The sequence below is a fragment of the Carcharodon carcharias genome, chromosome 10 (genome assembly GCF_017639515.1).
Source record: "Carcharodon carcharias isolate sCarCar2 chromosome 10, sCarCar2.pri, whole genome shotgun sequence".
Classification (NCBI taxonomy): Eukaryota; Metazoa; Chordata; class Chondrichthyes; order Lamniformes; family Lamnidae; genus Carcharodon; species Carcharodon carcharias.
Genome location: NC_054476.1, coordinates 20,619,675 through 20,639,865, shown reverse-complemented (window position 1 = coordinate 20,639,865; position 20,191 = coordinate 20,619,675). Strand labels below are relative to the sequence as shown.

The 20,191-nt window shown below is 40.1% G+C and overlaps 1 protein-coding gene across 2 annotated transcripts in view; it reads right to left on the bottom strand.

Annotated features, from left to right (window-relative positions):
* Nucleotides 1-1,134: 1,134 nt before the first annotated feature.
* Nucleotides 1,135-20,191, bottom strand: part of e2f8 (E2F transcription factor 8) — a 50,990-nt gene continuing 31,933 nt past the window's right edge. For both annotated transcript variants that reach the window (XM_041197781.1, XM_041197779.1), the window contains 8 exons: nt 16,002-16,139; nt 15,665-15,877; nt 11,207-11,291; nt 9,149-9,701; nt 6,537-6,827; nt 6,215-6,350; nt 5,146-5,552; nt 1,135-2,353 (listed from right to left, as the gene is read on the bottom strand). In XM_041197781.1, coding sequence (XP_041053715.1) covers nt 2,159-2,353; nt 5,146-5,552; nt 6,215-6,350; nt 6,537-6,827; nt 9,149-9,701; nt 11,207-11,291; nt 15,665-15,877; nt 16,002-16,139 — 2,018 coding nt within the window. In that variant the 3' untranslated portion in view covers nt 1,135-2,158. The remainder of the gene's footprint in view (nt 2,354-5,145; nt 5,553-6,214; nt 6,351-6,536; nt 6,828-9,148; nt 9,702-11,206; nt 11,292-15,664; nt 15,878-16,001; nt 16,140-20,191) is intronic.

Sequence of the window (20,191 nt, the reverse complement as noted above, 5' to 3'; positions counted from 1 at the left end):
AATTAGTTTGCTCTTTTAATGGGCAGTTAAATCATGAGCATAGCATCTTTCCCACTACATCATCCAAGTATTAACAGTATGCTAATCCAAAAATGGTTAGAGATAACCATTTATATCTATTCCAGGTCAATTTTAATGACTTTGTGAATCTGGATTTTATTTTCAAGTTTTTAGAAATGATGTTCGATGACCTTTGTTTTCCTTTCTACAAACTCCAATCACAATGTTTGTTCATTGGAATCCCAAGTCAAATTCCATGATCATTTTATGCAAATATACCACAATGTACCTTGTCCATTTCAAATATTGCAGGCCAAATCAGTTCAAACTGGTATCTTCTACTTCTTCACCCAACGCTAAAAAGTCACAGACTACTAGGGATTTTATACAAAACAAAAACAGAATTACCTGGAAAAACTCAGCAGGTCTGGCAGCATCGGCGGAGAAGAAAAGAGTTGACGTTTCGAGTCCTCATGACCCTTCGACAGAAGTTCTGTCGAAGGGTCATGAGGACTCGAAACGTCAACTCTTTTCTTCTCCGCCGATGCTGCCAGACCTGCTGAGTTTTTCCAGGTAATTCTGTTTTTGTTTTGGATTTCCAGCATCCGCAGTTTTTTTGTTTTTATCTCTAGGGATTTTATATGCAGCTTTATCTATGTGGACAGTGTTGGACATTATTTATGGACAGTAAAAACCGTTCAACATTTGTATACTCAAAGGGGTCAACTTGTTCTGTTGCAAAAGGATAGCTATTTCTTTATATTCGTAGCCAGAATCTATTTCTTACCATCAATGCTGGATGGGCAAGAAAAATAATTTAGGACACTTTCTTCAACAGAGAATAGGAGATAAATGAGCCTATGCTGCGAAGTTTAGCTGTTTGAGTATGTAGTTATTTTAAGTCCATTTGGTGTCATTGCACAATGCAGCAGTAAGAGTTAAAGTCATTCGCTGAGATTCAGTTTGCCACATAGTGACAGTGGACTGCCGTGAGTTCATGCTTTCTAGGAAAATAAGCAGAGGGTCAACTATTTGCTACAGTGCATTGCTTGGAAATAAAAACTCACACACACATAAACACTCCATCCATTTGACTGTAAAAATCAGTCAACCAATTAGAAGCACTTCAGTATGTAGAAATTAAACTGTACAGATTTATTCCAGTCACAGAACCACATGACAATATAAATAAATTCAAATAGTTAGACAGAAACTTGATTGACTAACACAACGATCACTTGCTAGCTACTTGAATTTCCATGTTTTAAGATTTAATTGCTAATAGAGCCCAGAAATCATGAGAAACCTATGACCATCTACAGGTTACAGTATCTGTTCAGATGGTTTTAAGAGATGGTGACATCTAAAATTGGATAAGTATATCGATTTTAAAATTTAATTCCATTCAAAATTAATGCTTTAATGTAATATATAAATACAGCACAATATGTACAAGTTACAGTACTTGTGTATTCTTCCAATGGATTATCCCCGTACTATGAACATCTTCAGTTGCAAACATACAATTTTCCTGCAATTTTTCAACTGCAATATCAGGTGTTGTGTGACATCTTAATTTTGTATTGACCAATTTTGTTCAATAACAATGGCCACCTAATGTGATATTGTTCTCTTAATTGGAGAAGGGGTGACTTTATAGAACATATGCATCTGTGCTGAGGATATCATTACCCAGTGAATTTCATCCAAAGTTAGTTTGCAACTAATTTTGTACGATGGTTACACCATTTTGAAACATACAACAGTAAACCAACTCCAGGTAGGATGGTATTCATCCTACTGTTTCATCTGTATAATGTGCAAAGTAAATATTATTTGTAGTTTGCAATTCTAGCCATGTTTAACCATAGTACTTTATATGAATATGATCTTGCATTGGATTTTTATTCTGCTTAGGCAGAAGGTCACAGTTTTGTTAATTATGGCTATGTTAACAGTCACATTGGTACAATGTAAACTTCTCTTCAAAGGAATTCCTTAGAGCAATATGCGCTGCCAGATAACATTTTTAAAAAAATCATAGAATTAAACGCAAATTATGCGTTACATATTTAGAATGCACCCCGAGATTTGTTCACTACCTAGCAATACATTAAAAATCTCACAGACCACTTTGGATTTACCATCTGTCCCAAAGTCATTGAAAATCTTCAGCGCAGACCTCAAGCTTTCGTTGAGGAAGGGGCATGTTTCCTGGAGGACTTTTGCTATTGTTGGTGACAACAGCAGTCACCGATGACAGGATGGAAGCTGATGTTGGACCTCCTGGAGTACGGAAAAAGCTCTCCCTGTTGATTGACTGAGCACCTTCAGGTGTAGCTGGCACATTGTGCTGTAAAATGTAAAAGATCATCAGTAACTTTTTAAACGTAGTTACATTTATGGCTTGTTTTATGTACAGTTTGGGGTATACTTTATCACTGTTGCTAAAACTGCTCCCCATTGTAACTTATTTGGCAGTACACTGATGGAATAGGCTTCAATCACTTCATGTTCAACCAATATGTATTAACAGAAAGTGTCAGCTTCTCTTCGAGCTATTAATTCTTCAAAAGGTACTATGTGCACTACAAAGTCTTTATCTCAACAAAATAGATATTGTATTGTGTTCAAGAACGTAATTAGAAATTTATGAAGCTTTTATGTACATCAGCATACAGTCAGATCTCAAACGCCTTTGTAACATTCAGAAAGGTACACAACCCTTCACTTACTTCCACAAGTAATAATAATAGCCTTTCAAGGGCACAATGAGTAAATATTGAACTCACTTCATTAGAAGCAGCATAAAATATTGGATTGTTCAATCCAGAGAAAATTCTCTCAATTCTTGTGCTTAGATTGCTAAATACAAATTATGGATACTGTTTAATCGCTCATCTTAAATGATGACAGTTTTTTTGAAGTGTTAAAATTGTGCATATTTTACTGTTCCTGCCATGGCAACACCATTGTCAAAAAAATTCAGAAATGTCACTACCCTGCTAGACCATATAGAGTCAATGTGATGTGCTGAACCATTGCCTTGTTAATCTCCAATTTTCTGTGTTGTGAGCTTCACATGTTAGCAAGGTAACTGGGCTGGGGAACCACAATACAATAGGAGTGAACCAATTAAAAAGCAATGAGTAAGATTATTGTATGGTACAAGAGTAATTCCTGTACATCTCTGGAGCCCATATACACTAACATTTTTAGTAGTTTATGGGCAGGGTGCTTGTGTACTTCTCAACTTGGTAAATAATGCATGTTGAGGTTCACATATTTTAGTATAAAGTTCTTATAAATGGAGAAGGGAAATTGCGACTTATGCAAGATCTAACAAGTACATAGAAATTACAGCACAGAAACAGGCCATTTGGCCCAACACAAGCCTCCTCCCACCCTACTTCATCCAACCTTAACATAATCTCTATTCTTTTCTACTGCATTTTCTTTCATTCAACTTCTCCTTAAAGGCAACAATGCTATTTGCCTCAACTGCCCCTTGTGGTAGCAAGTTCCATATTCTGTTCACCCTTTAGATAAAATAATTTTCTCCTGAATTCCTTCTTGGAATTACTAATGCCTGCCTTGTAGTTTTGGTCTCTCCATGAGTAGATACATTTTCTCCAAGTCTAACTCATCAAACTCTATCATAATTTCAAAGAACTGTATTAGATCAACAATCATACTCTGAGAGCTGAAATACAGCTACATGCTGAACTAAATTGCTGCTTCAAGCAAAATACAGTCTCTGGAAATTTCCTTGGGACCTCATCAGATTCTAATTCCTGTAATTTAGGCAAAAACTCCAGATATGCTGCGTAAATGGAGTTTCTGATGTTAAAGCAGGTGATCAGGAGAAGCCCTGAAAAATATCCTATCATGAGTGTTTGCTATAAAACAATCAACACACAACTGAGAAAATTTATCATACGAAAACCAAACATCTGCTTCCCCTAAGTACAAAGGATGCCACAGCACAACTCAAACTAGACTACATTTACATTATTGATCTGTAATAATCAGAAAATGATTGTCCAGCTCCCACAATGACTTAATGGGCAAATACACTCATCAGTGTGGTATTGAACTGTAGAATAGCTTGGATCATTGATTTGCATGTAGTTGACTGATCTCAGCTGAGAATGTAATTTGAAGCATTCAAAAGAGGAGGTACAGGCAGGGTACTTGATAGGTATGCATTGTCACTTCCTGGGTAACTCAGGATGTAGAGTTTTGTGGCAGCTAACAGGAAGTAGCCATTGGTTTTAGACAATGAAAAGAGAAAAAAAGATTTGCATTTATATTGTGCTTTTCTTGACTACTGGATGTCTCAAAGCACTTTACAACCAATGAAGTACTTTTTGAAGCGTAGTCACTGTTGTAATGTAGGGAACGTGGCAGCTAATTTGCAAACTCCCACAAACAGCAATGTGATAATGACCAGGTAATCTGATATTTTGTGATGTTGATTTAAGGATAAATTTTGGCCAGGGCAGCAGTGATAATACCACTGCTATTCTTCAAGATAGTGTCATGTGATCATTTACATTCAGCAGAGCAGACAGATGGGGCCTTGGTTTAATGTCTCATCCAAAATACATCACATCCAACAGTGCAATGCTTCCTCAACACTGCACTGGAATGTCAGCCTTGATTTTTTTGCATTCAAATCCTGGATGGGACTTGAACTCAAACCATTGTGATTCAGAGGCAAGTCTACTACCAACTGAGCCACAGCTTACACTTAATGTGTAATGTAAGTTATTTCAATAAGAAGGAAGGGATAAAAATTAAAACTTGGAAGGTGGAGCAAAATCTGATATTTAAACATAGCCTTTCTAGCAAGGTGAGCTGAAAAGCAGGAATCCTGGATTCTTTCCCTGCCATGTGCACAGGAAATATTCCTATCTTCCTTACAATCTCAGCTGAGGAATATAGCAGCACAGATCAGGAATCAAACTAAGTACCAGTTAAAGCAAAATAATGCAGATGCTGGAGTACCAGTTAATTATCTGTACAATTTGTGAGTTCCTGTAAGGTACTAATAGTGCAGTTTGCTTGTAGTTGAATGAAGCCTTTTAGAGAAAGTATTTGAACATGTTCATTGCGGTTTAGTGTTTTTGAGACTTAGCTCACCTGTTGTATACTAATCAATGCTACAGGTTGTCCAGTCAGCTGGTGATGTGGAGACACTGGCTTAACAAAGATCATCTTTCCTTGTTGTAGATTTATGTTTCCTGTGAGAGGATTAGCTTGTTCTGGAGAAGCAGTTGCCATTGTGGGCCCTTGACTCATTGAAAAGTGCACCCCGGGGTTGATCAAACCAAGATTCTGCAGTGTGAAATTCAGAATCCCTGGGCTGGGACTGTGAATAGGAAAGTGATGACCTGAAGAAGCGAAGGATGATATGTTGGCTTGGCTCACAACTGGAAGAGAGGCTACAGAAGAAGCAACAGCCACTGGATAAGGTAATTTCAGGGAGGTTATATGAGTGGCAGAGAAATTAGCTGGAGAGTAGTCTGAAGCAGTCATTGGTGTAACACCTACAAAGAGAGGGAACATTTTAATAACTCATTGGCAAAGCAGAATTTTTGTACTGTTTGTAAAACAAACATTATATATTGATGCAGGACTTTAACCAGATAAAATTTGAACAACAAGCAGAACCACTTGCAATACAATCTTTAACCTCAGTGAAAAGTTCAATTTATTCCGAAAGGAATTAAACACTATTGGAATCAGGCCTATTCTATACATCTTAGCTCACTGTAGAAATCCCAGAGGGTGCATTTGAGTCTTTGGATACGGCATCAAGGAACAGCCACAAAGCAGCCTTGCCAGTGAGGAGAAAGGTTGTGTGAAGAGGAGAAAAACACAAGGAGTTTAAGTGAAAGAGGATGAATACAGAAATCTGGTCTGAGACTGAAGGCTATAATTTTCACTGAGGGAGTTTAACTGAATTTCGGCATCAACAAAACAGTGTTTCAGCAGTTGTTCTAACAAAGTAGCAGCAAGTTGTAGCAGGATAACGAATGTGCTTTCCTATGGGTTCATGTAACAGTTATAAAAGAGGTTTTTTTGCCCATTAAAATGACTGTGCCAATAATTAAAGTACATTATTCATTCTTGACTTCAAACGAAAAAAAAAGTTCTTACAAGCATTACACAGTTTGAATCTCTTGAACATGAAGGTTTAATCACAAACCTGATAATGGTGAATGGTAAAGCTGATGCTCTGGTGAGGATACACATTTATTTTTCATTTCAGGAGACCCATTGCTTGAATTATTAAAAGATGCCTGCTGTGGTAATGGGATGAGGTATCCAGATGACATTACAGTCTGAAGCAAAACAAATAAATAAACAGGGACAATCAGGATAAAATATAGAAATCATGAACTAACAAAATGTGGATTGTTTCAACAGAGTAAAAACTGATAATTGCAGCAGGAAAACAAATTTCAGCTTGTGGGCTGAAGGTTAATTTTGCTAATTACACCTATTAATTCACAAATTCAAGATCTCACCTCAGACACAGAGTGAAGATGGGCAGGAAATGCAATTGCCACTGGAACAGCTTTTACTGTGGTGGCTTTTCCTTCTGACAAAATAATCCCACACTTCTCTTCATTTTCAAGGAAACATTCAACACTGTGCTCAAGTTTTTCAGAACCGAGACTCTTGTCTTCTGGGGCATTTAGGAACTCTGGGTCGAGGTGCAAGGCCCGTGGGGAAGCCCGATTAGTTATCAAACTTCTGCGGGCCTTTAGCCTCGCTTGATGAATTTCTAAAAGCTCATCTTCATTTGGTGATGTGCCCTTAAAGGTGAAATGAAGGGAATATGTTAAATTTTTCTGCTCTCTATGTTTCATTCTATACTTAGCAGTAACCATAAATCCAAGACATAACGGTGTGTGCAAGTTTAAATATCAGGCACCATTGGGAAATAATTACAACACAACTGTTTTAATTTTGACATCAAGATCCATTATAGATTATTGCAATTTTAAAAGCACATCTACAAGGTTGACAAATCTATTTTACAAGGCCCAGCAGCATCTAAAAAATAACCAACCATTGGTAAAGAAATCTTACAACACATCATTCATTAAAATGGAATAAATTAGCATGTGACTCAAATTACTTTTAAAACGTGGGCTTGGGAAGTATAAGCGTTTGCAGGTTCTGTCAAATTGTTACCAAACCTACTAAGTAATTTCAGTGGCAAGTGACAATTATTTATAGTGAATTTTAACATTAGTAAGAACATCAGTCTTTTTCATTTTCCAAGTATTCGCGGTGGTTCAGTTAGTAGCACACTCCCATCCAAGTCAGGGGGTCGTGGGTTCAAGTAACAGTGCAGCACTGGAGTACAAAAATTAAGGGTGACACTTCAGTAGAAGTGTTGAACTGTCAGAGGTGCAGTCTTTCAGATTGAGACCCCATCTGTCCAATTGATGGAATAATGGCACTATTGTGAAGTAAAGCAGGGGTCCAGTGTCCTGGCCAATATTTATTCTTCAATCAATATCAAAAACAGATTACCTGGTCATTATCACAACAGAAAATTCACTGATAAGAAGGTTCACTAGATTGATACCTGGGATTGGGGTGGGGTGGGTGCTATCTTACGAGGAAGGCTGGACAGGCTGCGCCTGTATCCATTGGAGTTTAGAAGAATGAGGTGATCTTCTTGAAACATACAAGATCCTGAGGGGACTTGACAGTGTGGACACTGAAAGGATATTTCTTCTTATGGGAGAGACTAGAACTAGGGGACACAGTTTAAAAATAAAGGGTCTCCCATTTAAGACAGAAGAGAATTTTTTTCTCTCAGAGGGTTGCGAGTCTTTAGAACTCTCTTCCCCAGAGAGTTGTAGAGGCAAGATGCTTGAATCTTTTTAAGGCAGAGATAGATAGATTCTTGACTAACACGGAAGTCAAAGGTGATAGGCGGCAGGCCACAATCAGATCAGCCATGGTTTTATTGAATGGCAAAGCAGGCTCGAAGGGCTGAATGGCCTACTCCTGTTCCTAATTCGTTTACTGTTTGTGAGAGCTATCTGTGTGCAAATTAGCTGCACGTTTCCTATGACAACAGTGACTACTGCTAATACATTGCTTTAGAAGTATTACATGGTTTGGGAGGTATATGAAAACTCTTCCTCTTTATAATTTTAGCTTCCAGAGTTTGGGACAAACAATCCAAGTTGCAAAATGAAGATTTCCAAATTCAACCTGTTATAAAATAAAAGCACCCCACTACTGCACCAATGTGACATTTGCTACGCCAAATGTCTTTGTTTTGGTCAGCCAATTGTTCACACATGGAAAGCTTTAAATTCTCTAAATTAAATCACTAAGACATTTACAGTTTATGTTCATCTGCTTTGGAAAGCACAGACTCATAGACTAGCCTACTGGAGGATTTGCAGGTAGGCTGGCAGGGACAAGGATTTAGGAAGCCCCAAATATGCACAGCGATATTGCTTGAATTTAACCGGCTATAACTACATGGTCTACAAGCCCAGAATACCCATAACCTTCCTGCTGGTTATTCATCTTGGACCAACCTAACCATATTTGAAAGTATGTTTGTTATGTTTGGGGCTGGTTGGTTGGGGTTGGGGGAGGGCAGTGTTAGAAATAACACCAGTTTTGGTTCTGGAAGATCTTATGAACAGCAGTTCAGATATTTTGCTCAAGCCAACGTTGTTCACATAAGCTTTGGCAATGAACATTGACAGCCTTTTTTTTTAATCCTACAGATATTCTGGAAAACACTATATTATTCTCAACCATAGTTCACGCAGCATACATTTGGCAGGAACACAGAATAATGATCAGGAATCTAGCCTACAACCCAACATATCCTGAGGCTAATTTATATGCCTCTGTGTCACATAGGCAACTTGTCATAAGCCAGGGATCGAGCCAGGAATCCAGCTGGCCTGCATGATGCTGAGTATACTTTCAGGGGTTTGGGAGAAGGAAGCCTCAATTTCCATTTGCAACAGACAGAAGTAGACATCAGTTAAGTGATGACCATTACTCTCAGCAGTTACTTAAATAAAATCACCATAAACTAGTCATTTGAAAAAGTCAGTTATGCATTTTCATTAATTTACTGTACCCTTACTGAATCAACATCCTTTGCTGGCTGGCTCTCAGATTTATTAGCTGCTTTGGAACGCAAAACTTCACTGATGTCATGTATAGAGGGTTGCTTCAGGCATCGGTCAGGGAGTGTATCACGTTTGGCTGCTTTGCTATTCTGGTTGTCGTTATCAGTTTCTGGCCCGTCAGAACACATTTCAGCAATCCGTTTATTGGAGTGGTTCCTTGAATCATGGGGGCTTATCATTTGTTTTTCCGTGGCAAAAGATATGGACTGCACAAAGCCAGAGGGGTGTGCAGACAGGTTTCTTGGCTGTGGAGGTTGGAGACAAATTGTATAAGGCCCATTGGAGTGGCTTTGAGGTAACATCACTGGTAAAACAGAAGAATACTGTCCATGCACCAAAGGAAACACCTCGAGAGGCTGAAATGTTGGTTTAACCTGAGGGAATACTGCTGAATTAACTCCAGTACATAATGCTGGTTCAACAAGTCCAGGGGGATTATCAAGTTTTGACTTCTCTTGTGAGGAACATGGTTTTGATGGCGAGGTTATGAGCTTACTGGCATTCAGGCTGAGAGGGAGGAAAAATACAAACTTAAAAATCAGAACAGTTCAAAAAAATGGTTGTTGCATAACATTTAAAGTATTATTTCCTTTCATATTGTACCAAGTAATGGGCTATCCTTCAGTAACATTCAACGTGTTGCTCCAGTTATACTTTAAGGCAGAGGTTCCCAAAATGTGGGTCCCGACCCCCAATGCGGTCACAGCGATAGTGTTTGGGGTCACGAACTCTCCCCCTCCTCCAAGACAACAATGACGACTGTGGACAGGAGACTAGCAGGATATCCCTGGACACACTGGGTGCTTGTTGCCAAACAGGAAGGGGTGGATGCTGGCCTAAAGCGTTCTTTAACCTCAGAAAACACTTAGTGGCGAGTGCCGAGCTGGCCTGGGATGATTGTGCGCGACTTGGTGCAGGTAGAGACAGGTTCTGATTGACTGACTGTGTGCAGGGAAAACCAGGAGGTTGTCTCACTGAGCCAGGAAGGTAAGTGCCGGTTTCAAATTTTACTGTGTTTCTGCTGCTATTATATAAGCTCCTTAACCTGAGCTGGGGACTCTGCTTTGCAGGCACCGGCAACTAGACCAGGACGTAGATTGTAGTGGTGGTGGAATAGTAGCCAATTACAGTATGTGATGAGGAGGGGAGGGAGCTGATTACAGTGCTTGGGGCAGAGGGGAGGGAGCTGATTAATAAGTGGAAGGGAAGAGGAGAGGAAAGGGCTGTTTACTGTGTATGTGAGGAATAAACGAGAGGGGCTGATTATTGTGCGTAGAGAAGAAAGAGGGGCTGATTACTGTGTGTGGGGTGGGGAAGGGAAAGGGGAGCTGATTAGTATGTGTGATGGGGACGGGGTTTCACCGAGTCATCTCTCACTGGGAAACATGGAGTTTGGTTGAAACCTACATAGGTACATAAAATAATTATATTTTCACTAAGCACTTTGAAAACACAGCTTTTCATATTGTTATGATGTATCATATATTGTTCATGGGATGTTGGTGTCACTGGCCAGGCCAGCATTTACTACCCATCCCAAGTTAAGAAGGCATTTAAAGAGTCAACCATATTACTGTGGGTCTGGAGTCACATGTAGGCCAGACCAAGTAAGGACAGCATTTTTCCTTCCCTAAAGGGAATTAGTGAACCTGGTTTTATGGTCATCATTAGATTTTTATTTGCAGATTTTTATTGAATTTAAAGTGCACCATCTGCTGGGTAGGATTTGAACCCAGGTCTCCAGAATATTAGCTGAGTCTCTTGATTAGTAGTCCAGTGACAATACCACTACGCCATTACCTCCCCTAATACCAAGACGCAGAGGACTTAGTTTCTCTTATGCTTTTAAAATGGGCACAATTCAAATGATATTTGATTAGAAATGTGCCTTAGAAAGATTTTAAATATTTTTTTAAATACTTGGCATAAAAATAACACTAAATTCTCTGCATACTATATAGTATTTGAAAATCCAGTCAGGGACGTGCAAATGTTGAATTTCTGGCACTTACTTAGATTGGGCTTCCAACTGAAGTTTACAGATTGTAGCAAGCTGGTCCATTTTACTGGGGTATAATCCAGCTTTGGATGAATCACCTTTTTATGGAAAAAAATTTCAGCAATCTATAAATACACATGTTTAAATAACACTGGCATGATAGTTAATAATATGCATTTATTTAAGCAGAATGGAGAAATGGCCATTTTTTTCTTGGTGGATTGGGGAGGAAAAAAGGGACACAATACCAACAAAGATGCTTCACTGTCAACACAATATTTAATGGCTATGTATGTTACCAACTGAACCGCTGATCATGCGCAGATAGCTATTGGCGACCATGTTTAAAGGCGGCCCTGATGTACTGTATTAGCCACACATACAATGAATCTGAAAAGACATGCAATTAGTATTTTTTCATGTGTTCATGATTTTCTCAATCTAACCCCGTTCAGCTGAATATTGACATCAAAACTCAATATAACCAAATCAGTTTTTGCTAAGTAGGTTACGGTAATGGCGCTGTATTCCTGCAGTAGGCTTATTAGAAATTACATCCCCTAGTTTGTTGAATTTCACACACAAGAATGTTAGAAATAGGAAGAGTAGGCCATTCGGGCCTGCTCCACTATTCAATGAGATTATGGCTAATCTTGTACCTCAGCTATACCTGTCTACAATATCCCCATATTCCTCAGTACCCAAAAGTATATTAACCTCTCATTTGAATATGCGCAATGACTGAGAATTGATAACACTCTAGGTTTGAGGAAGGATTCAAGGAGGGGGATAAACCAACCATGGTTAACCAAGGAAGTTAAGGACAGTACCAAATTGAAAGAAAAAACATACAATATGGCAAAGATTAGTGGTAAGCCAGAGGATTGGGAAAGTTTTAAAAACAAACAAAATAATGAGGGAGAAAATAAACTTTGAGGGTAAGCTAGCCTATAACATAAAAACGGACAGTAAGAGCTTCTTTAAATATATAAAAAGGAAGAGAGAGAGAGAGGCCAAAGTCAATATAGACCCCTTAGAGAATAAGGCTGGGGACATAATAATGGGGAACCGGGAAGTGGCAGAGGAGTTGAATAAATACTTTGCTTCAGTCTTCAAGATACTAATAGCACTCCAAAAATACTAAATAATCAAGGGGCAAAAAGGAGGGAGAAAATAAATACAATAACTATCACTAGAGAAAAAGTGCTAGGGAAACTAATGGAGCTAAAGGCCAATAAGTCACCTGGACCAGATGGGTTGCATCCTAGGATATTAAAGGAATTAGCTACAGAAATAGTGGATGCACTGGTAGTAATCTTCCAAGAATCCTTAGATTCAGGAAAAGTCTCAGAGGATTGGAGAACAGCCAATGTAACACCCTTATTCAAAAAGGGAGGGAGACAAAAAAACAGGGGTAGAATTTTCGGGTCGGCAAGCCCACTTGCCGATGCCTAAAATGACGCACAGGTGTCCTGATGTCACTGCGTGTCATTTAGATTTTCAGTTCGGCAGCCGCGCAGCCGAGTCGGCTACGCACCTGCTGAACTGTCAAAGGCCTATTAAGACCATTTAAATAGTCATTAAAACAATTAACAGGGCTGCCCGTCCAACTTCAAGGTTGGCAGGCAGGCGAAGAGCCCAGGCGGCCTTCGCATTTTGCATGGAACCTCATCCATGGGCGGGATGAGGTTTCATGAAGGTTTCATTAATTAAATAACATTTTTAATCAAAATTCATGAACATGTCCCAGCTCATGCAACACTGTCACATGAGGGGACATCTCAAAATATTTCCTTTTCTTTATTTAAATTTTTAAGCCTTAAGCTAATCTCCCTGAGGCACCTCTGTGCGCGCCAAAGAGCACAGGTCCCGACTCAGGTAAACCCCCCACCCGCACAGGGAGCCTTCAGTGCATTTAATTGGCCCGCCCATGTAAAATAACAGCGCGACCATGATCGGGGGCACTGATTGGGTTTGTGCCTGCCCCCCCACAACCCCCCAGATAGGGGGAAATTTCTGCCCCAGGTAACTATAGGCCAGTTAGCTTAATATCTGTTATTGGGAAAATGTTGAAGTCTATTATAAAGGATGTAATAGCAGAGCATTTAGAAATACGTACTCTAATCAAGCAGAGTCAGCATGGCTTCATGAAGGGGAAATCATGCCTAACAAATTTATTAGAATTCTTTGAGGAAGTAACAAGATAAAGGGGAACCAGTAGACGTAATATTTATTCCCAAAAGGCATTTGATAAGGTACCGCACTTAAGGCTACTTAATAAGATAAGAGCCCATAGTGTTGGGGGTAGTATATCAGCATGGATAGAGGATTGGCTGACTAATAGAAGACAGAGAGTTGGTAATAAGGCAGGCATTTTCGGGATGGCAACTTGTAACTAGTGGAATGCCATAGGGATCAGTGCTGGGGCCTCAATTATTTACAATATATATTAATGACTTAGATGAGGGAAGTGAATGTACTATAGCCAAGTTTGCGGATGACACAAAAATAGGTGGGAAGGCAAGTGATGAGGATGACACAAAGAGTCTACAGATGGATATAGACAGGTTAACTGAGTGGGAAAAAACTTGGCAGATGGAATATAATGTGGGAAAATGTGAGGTTATGCACTTTGAAAGAATAAAGGAGCTGAATGTTACTTAAATGGAGAAAGACTGCAGAAAGCTGCAGCACAGAGGGATTTGGGAGTCCTTCTGCATGAAAAAAAGCTAACATACAAGTTCAACAGGTTATAGGGAAGGAAAATGGAATGTTGGCCTTTATTTCAAAAGGAATGGAGTATAAAAATAGGGAAGTCTTGCTGAAACTATACAAGGCATTAGTTAGACCACACCTAGAATACTATGAACAGTTTTGGTCCCCTCATGTAAGGCAAGATATACTGGCATTGGAGATAGCCCAGAGAAGGTTCACTAAATTGATCCCAGGTATGGAGGGATTTTCTTATGAGGAGAGGTTGAGTAGGTTGTGCCTGTACTCATTGGAATTTAGAAGAACGAGAGGCGACCTTATTGAAACACATAAGATTCTTAGGGGCCTTGATAGGGTAGATGCTGAGAGGTTGTTTCCCCATGTGGGAGAGTCTAAGACCAGGGGGCATAATCTCAGAGTAAGGGGGTGACCATTTAAAACAGATACGAGGAGGAATTTCTTCTCTGAGGGTAGTCAATCTGTAGAATTCTTTATCGCAGAGGACTTTGGATGCTGGGTCATTAAGTGTATTCAAGGCTGAGATAGACAGATTTTTAATCAGTGTGGGAATCAAGGGTTATCGGGAAAAGGCAGAAAGTGGAGTTGAGGATTATCAGATCAGCCATGATCTCATTGAATGGTGGAGCAGACTCGATGGGCCAAATGGCCTCCTTCAGCTCCAAAGGTTTCCCTGTTAAGCCCCTTAAGAACTTTGTTTCCATGAGGTCACCTCTCATACTTCTAAATTCCAGGCAATATAGTCCTAGTCTACTAAACCTCTTCTCATAGGACAATTGTCTAATTCCAGGAATCAATCTAGTGAACCTTTGTTGCATTCCCTCATAAGCAAGTATATCCCTCCTCAGGTAAGGAGAGCAAAACAGTACAGTAATCCAGGTGTGATTTCACTGGAGGATGGCAAGTGCTAATGACCTGGAACTTGCTGTCTGCAAGAGTGGTGGAAGTGAAGACAATGAATTATTTCAAAAGGAAATTGGATGGACGTTTGAGGAAAATAAATTTACAGGACTATGGCAATATAGTGGGGGAATGGGACCAATTGGACTTCTCTTCAGAGAACTGGCATGGACTTAATGGGCTGAACAGCCTTCTTCTGTGCCATAATGACTCTGAGACATTATACTCAGTCCATTCATCAGAGTCATTGATATAAATTGTAATTATCTGAGGCCCAAGTACTTCCAGTACCCAAAAATGGCCCATTTATTCCTACTCTGTTTTTTGTCCTATATGATCCTAATTGCCAAAATGGCTAACCCAAAAACGTGTAATTCATTGGAAATTAGAACCTCCTGTCCATTTTTTCATCACTTACTTTCACTAAAGCAAATAACCAAGGTCAAACAACAAAACCCGTCTGAACATTAATTAAAAGCTTGACAACAAAACTTTTTTTTATATATTCATTTATGGGATGTGGGCATCACTGGCTAGACCAGCAGTGAAGGAACAGCGACATAGTTCCAAATCAGGATCATGAGTGGCTTGGAGGGGAACTTCCAGATGGTGGTGTTCCCATGTATCTGCTGCCCTTGTCCTTCTAGATGGTAGTGGTCATGAGTTTAAATAATTTGTTATAATTTCATATTTATCAAACTCATTTGGCATGAATAAGTTTAGTAGGACAAGAACATGTAGATGACAAAATTAATGGCACCTGTTGAAAAATACATATAGGAATTTAACTATAAATTGGATATATAATTACAAAATAAATTAGTTATTCTGAAATACATACTGTAGATTTTGCCAACTGGGCTACTCGGTGCAGAGCTGATCTTCCTGTGATCGTTCTCCATGTTTTGTAATAAATAATTCAAAGATGCATGCCGAGTGAAGCCTTGCTTAGTGTTCGAGGCAGGGAAAAGATTCTTGGCAAATGCTTCTTTTGAAATCTTGGGTAACACAGTACTAGGTGCAGCTGAGGTAGTCAGTGTAATAGGTTTTACATCTGCAACAATAGCAGTTTCATTCATGATCAAAGCTTAATTCATTAATTGTGCAATCAAACTCATTTTCTGAAAAAAAATGGTAACTCAGTGAGGGAAATATAATTTTATCAAAAAATTGTGTACCGATTAGGTCTGGGAATGCCTCTGGTCCTATCCATTTAAATGCTGGCTTCCGTCCTCTCACCTCTGTTACATGTACTTTCTTTATAAGTTCAAGGCTGGTGAGGACATTGGCTATATCATAGAGTCGTCTTATTTTAGCTGTGAGATAAAAGTTAATTGGATTAGCAGATAGTGAAAATCTTACTTTTCAGAAATCAAGTATGGAGGAGTGATAAAGTTTACATATTTTACTCTTTTCCATATACCAATAAAATAGAAAGTATTTGTTACCTGCCCCTCTCAAGGGCCAGTAAAATAAGTAGAGAATTGTTCCAAAGATCTCAGCTCAACTTAAATCAAAGACCTATGCATCAACAAGGGCTATATATCACACTATTGTAAGAAGCGGATAAAGGATGTGTCTGTGTACTATCTGCCATATAAGAATTGCTCCGTGATTTGGTCAATAAGAAACAAATAAATCCACATTTTATTTATTGCTGTGTCTCAGAATCTACAGCAAGTTCACATCACCATAATAGGTTAAAGTTTACCTGTTCCTCCACTAACAAAACAGGGATATTCCAATGATCAAGGACAGTTTAGTTACTGTAAGTAAATTTGAGAACCATCTTGGAACACAAGAATACTCACAACTGTCTAAAACTTCAAAACCCATTGTCCCTCATTCTATGCTCAATTCACAGTATGTCCAGCAGGGCCTCTTTTTTCAAAGATTTTGTACAGTTCTAGCTTAATACATACTTTTCATCAAATTGTGTTGTCTTCCAGCTCTCTAAACCAGGTTAACAGCCAAGTTAACCTACCAAATAGGCCCAGGCTCATGTACACAGTCAAATGCCTGAATCACTGTTTAACAAGAGTTTGGTACAAATGGAAGTTTGTGCTAGCTTTCAACACTGAAATAATTACTGTAAGGACTGATCACTGGGTATGCTAATTGAAATCTTGATTTGACTTTTGATTTGAGGTACAATGCTGAAAAGATCACAGAAAGACTACAAAATTCCACTGTATACACGTAATCCCACCCCCAACCTCCAAACAACTTGGGAATGAGTTGCTAAGTTTGGATGTACGAATACCCGGATCAATTTGTTTTCCAGGCTTCCCAATGACAATGAGCTTTAGTACTTTGATGTGATGCTGTGGTGTGTGTTAGGGTACAATTGTAGCTCAGTCTTACATTTTGTTCAAGGAGAAATAGAAAAGAGAGAGGAAATGTAAACTAAGTGAATGAAACAGGATAGTCATCACCCAGAGAACTCTGACTCCTAATCAAAGAGCAACGTCCTAGACTAAAGGGAAAAAGTAGTTATCATGAAACAACTTTCATTCACACAAGATTAACTAATGGAAGTAGACTATTAAGTAGGTGCTTTAGATGAGAAATAACACACTGTTGCTAGCTACACACAATGTTGTTGATGTATTTAAACAGAACTATGTGTTAGGAAAGTGTAATTAAGAAAACTTAACTGAACAAATTCAAATAGGGGCTGGGGAAGAGGTGGGAGTGAGGAATTAGATAGTGCCAATGCATTCAAAGGCCTAAGGAAAAAAAACAGCAGTATTTGGAGAGAATGGGTGGGGTCAAGAGTATACTTTATTTGAAAAAAAGATGGGATAACCGCAGCAGTTTTGGAAGGACCTATGCCTGAGATAACAGTACAGTTGATAATGTCAGCACATATTGAATGTGATGGGATGATCGAGTGGCCTAGGAGACAGTCAGAGAGGGAGTGGACTTGGCTCTGAAGAAAAAACAAATGTTAAAAATAAAACACATGTTTCATGGATCTATCTTTCCTCCTAAATATACCCTCTAATCTCTTCCCCTCTCTCCCTTCCACTCAGGAAGTTTCACAAAGAAAATAAACTCAAGACATTGACTAACAAAACTATTAGCCTAAAAATTATAATAGTACACAACAATCACATAGCCCTGTTATGCATAACTTATCTCAGGCTTTAAAATACTCAAAAAAACAGCAGGGGTATGAACTCTAATAATGGAGAGTCACATGCAGTATGGTGGTGAGTTTGTACTGTAAAAGAACAATACAATCTAAAAAAATTCCTCAAGTCATTGTTTCCAGGACTGTCACTGACCTCATCTCCTCTGGAGATCTTCCAACCTGATAGTCGCCCAACCTCGGACGGCCCGCTTCTACCTCCTACCCAAAATCCACAAACAGAACTGTCCCAGTAGACCGATCATGTCAGCTTGCTCCTGCCCCACAGAACTAATTTCTCGTTATCTTGACTCCATCTCTCTCCCCTTGTCCAGTCCCTTCCCACCTACATCAGTGATTCCTCTGACACCTTACGTCACATCAACAATTTCCAGTTCCCTAGCTCCAACCGCTTCCTCTTCACCATGGACGTCCAATCCCTCTACACCTCCATCCCCCACCAGGATGATCTGAGGGCCCTTAGCTTCTTCCTCGAACAGAGGTCCAAACAATCCCCATCCACCACTACTCTCCTCCGTCTGGCTGAACTTGTTCTCACACTGAACAATTTCTCCTTCAACTCTTCTCACTTCCTCCAAATAAAAGGTGTGGCTATGGGTACCCGCATGGGCCCCAGCTATGCCTGTCTCTTTATGGGGTATGTGGAACATTCTTTGTTCCAGTCCTATTCCGGCCCCCTTCCACAACTCTCCGGTACATCGATGATTACTTCGGTGCTGCTTCATGCTCTCGTCGGGACTTGGAAAAATTTATTAATTTTGCTTCCGGTCTCCACCCCTCCATCATTTTCACATGGTCCATCTCTGACACTTCCCTTCCCTTCCTTGACCTCTCTGTCTCAATCTCTGATGATAGACTGTCCACCAATATCCATTACAAGCCTACCGACTCCCACAGCTACCTTGACTACAGCTCCTCATACCCCGCTTCCTGTAAGGACTCCATTCCGTTCTCTCAGTTCCCTCGCCTCCGTCGCATCTGTTCCGATGGTGCTACCTTCAAAAACAGCTCCTCTGACATGTCCTCCTTCTTCCTTAACCGAGGTTTTCCACCCACGGTTGTTGACAGGGCCCTCAACCGTGTCCGGCCCATCTCCCGCGCATCTGCCCTCACGCCTTCTCCGCCCTCCCAGAAACATGATAGGGACCCCCTTGTCCTCACTTATCACCCCACCAGCCTCCACATTCAAAGGATCAACCTCCGCCATTTCCACCAACTCCAGCATGATGCCACCACCAAACACATCTTCCCTTCACCCCCCCGGCGGCATTCCGTAGGGATCGTTCCCTCCGGGACACCCTGGTCCACTCCTCCATCACCCCCTACTCCTCAACCCCCACCTATGGCACCTCCCCATGCCCACACAAAAGATGCAACACCTGCCCCTTCACTTCCTCTCTCCTCACCGTCCAAGGGCCCAAACACTGCTTTCAAATGAAGCAGCATTTCACTTGCATTTCCCCCAACTTAGTATACTGCATTCGTTGCTCCCAATGCTGTCTCCACTACATTGGAGAGACCAAATGTAAACTGGGCGACTGCTTTGCAGAACATCTGCGGTCTGTCCGCAAGAATGACCCAAACCTCCCTGTCGCTTGCCATTTTAACACTCCACCCTGCTCTCTTGCCCACATGTCTGTCCTTGGCTTGCTGCATTGTTCCAGTGAAGCCCAACGCAAACTGGAGGAACAACACCTCATATTCCGACTAGGCACTTTATAGCCTTCCGGACTGAATATTGATTCAACAACTTTAGATCTTGAACTCCCTCCTCCATCCCCACCCTCTTTCTGTTTCTTCCCCCTTCCTTTTGTTTTTTCCAATAATTTATATAGATTTTTCTTTTCCCACCTATTTCCATTATTTTTAAATCTTTTATGTGCTACTAGTCTTTCCACCCCATCCCCACTAGAGCTGTACCTTGAGTGCCTTACCATCCATTCTTAATTAGCACATTCGTTTAGATAATATCAACAACTTCAACGCCTCTTTGTTCTTTTGTCTGTGACATCTTTTGATTATCTGCTCCTATCACTGCTTGCTTGTCCCTACAACCACACCACCACCCCACCCTCCCACCTTAAACCAGCTTATATTTCACCCCTTTCCTAAGATTCACTCAGTTCTGTTGAAGGGTCATGAGGACTTGAAACGTCAACTCTTTTCTTCTCCGCCGATGCTGCCAGACCTGCTGAGTTTTTCCAGGTAATTCTG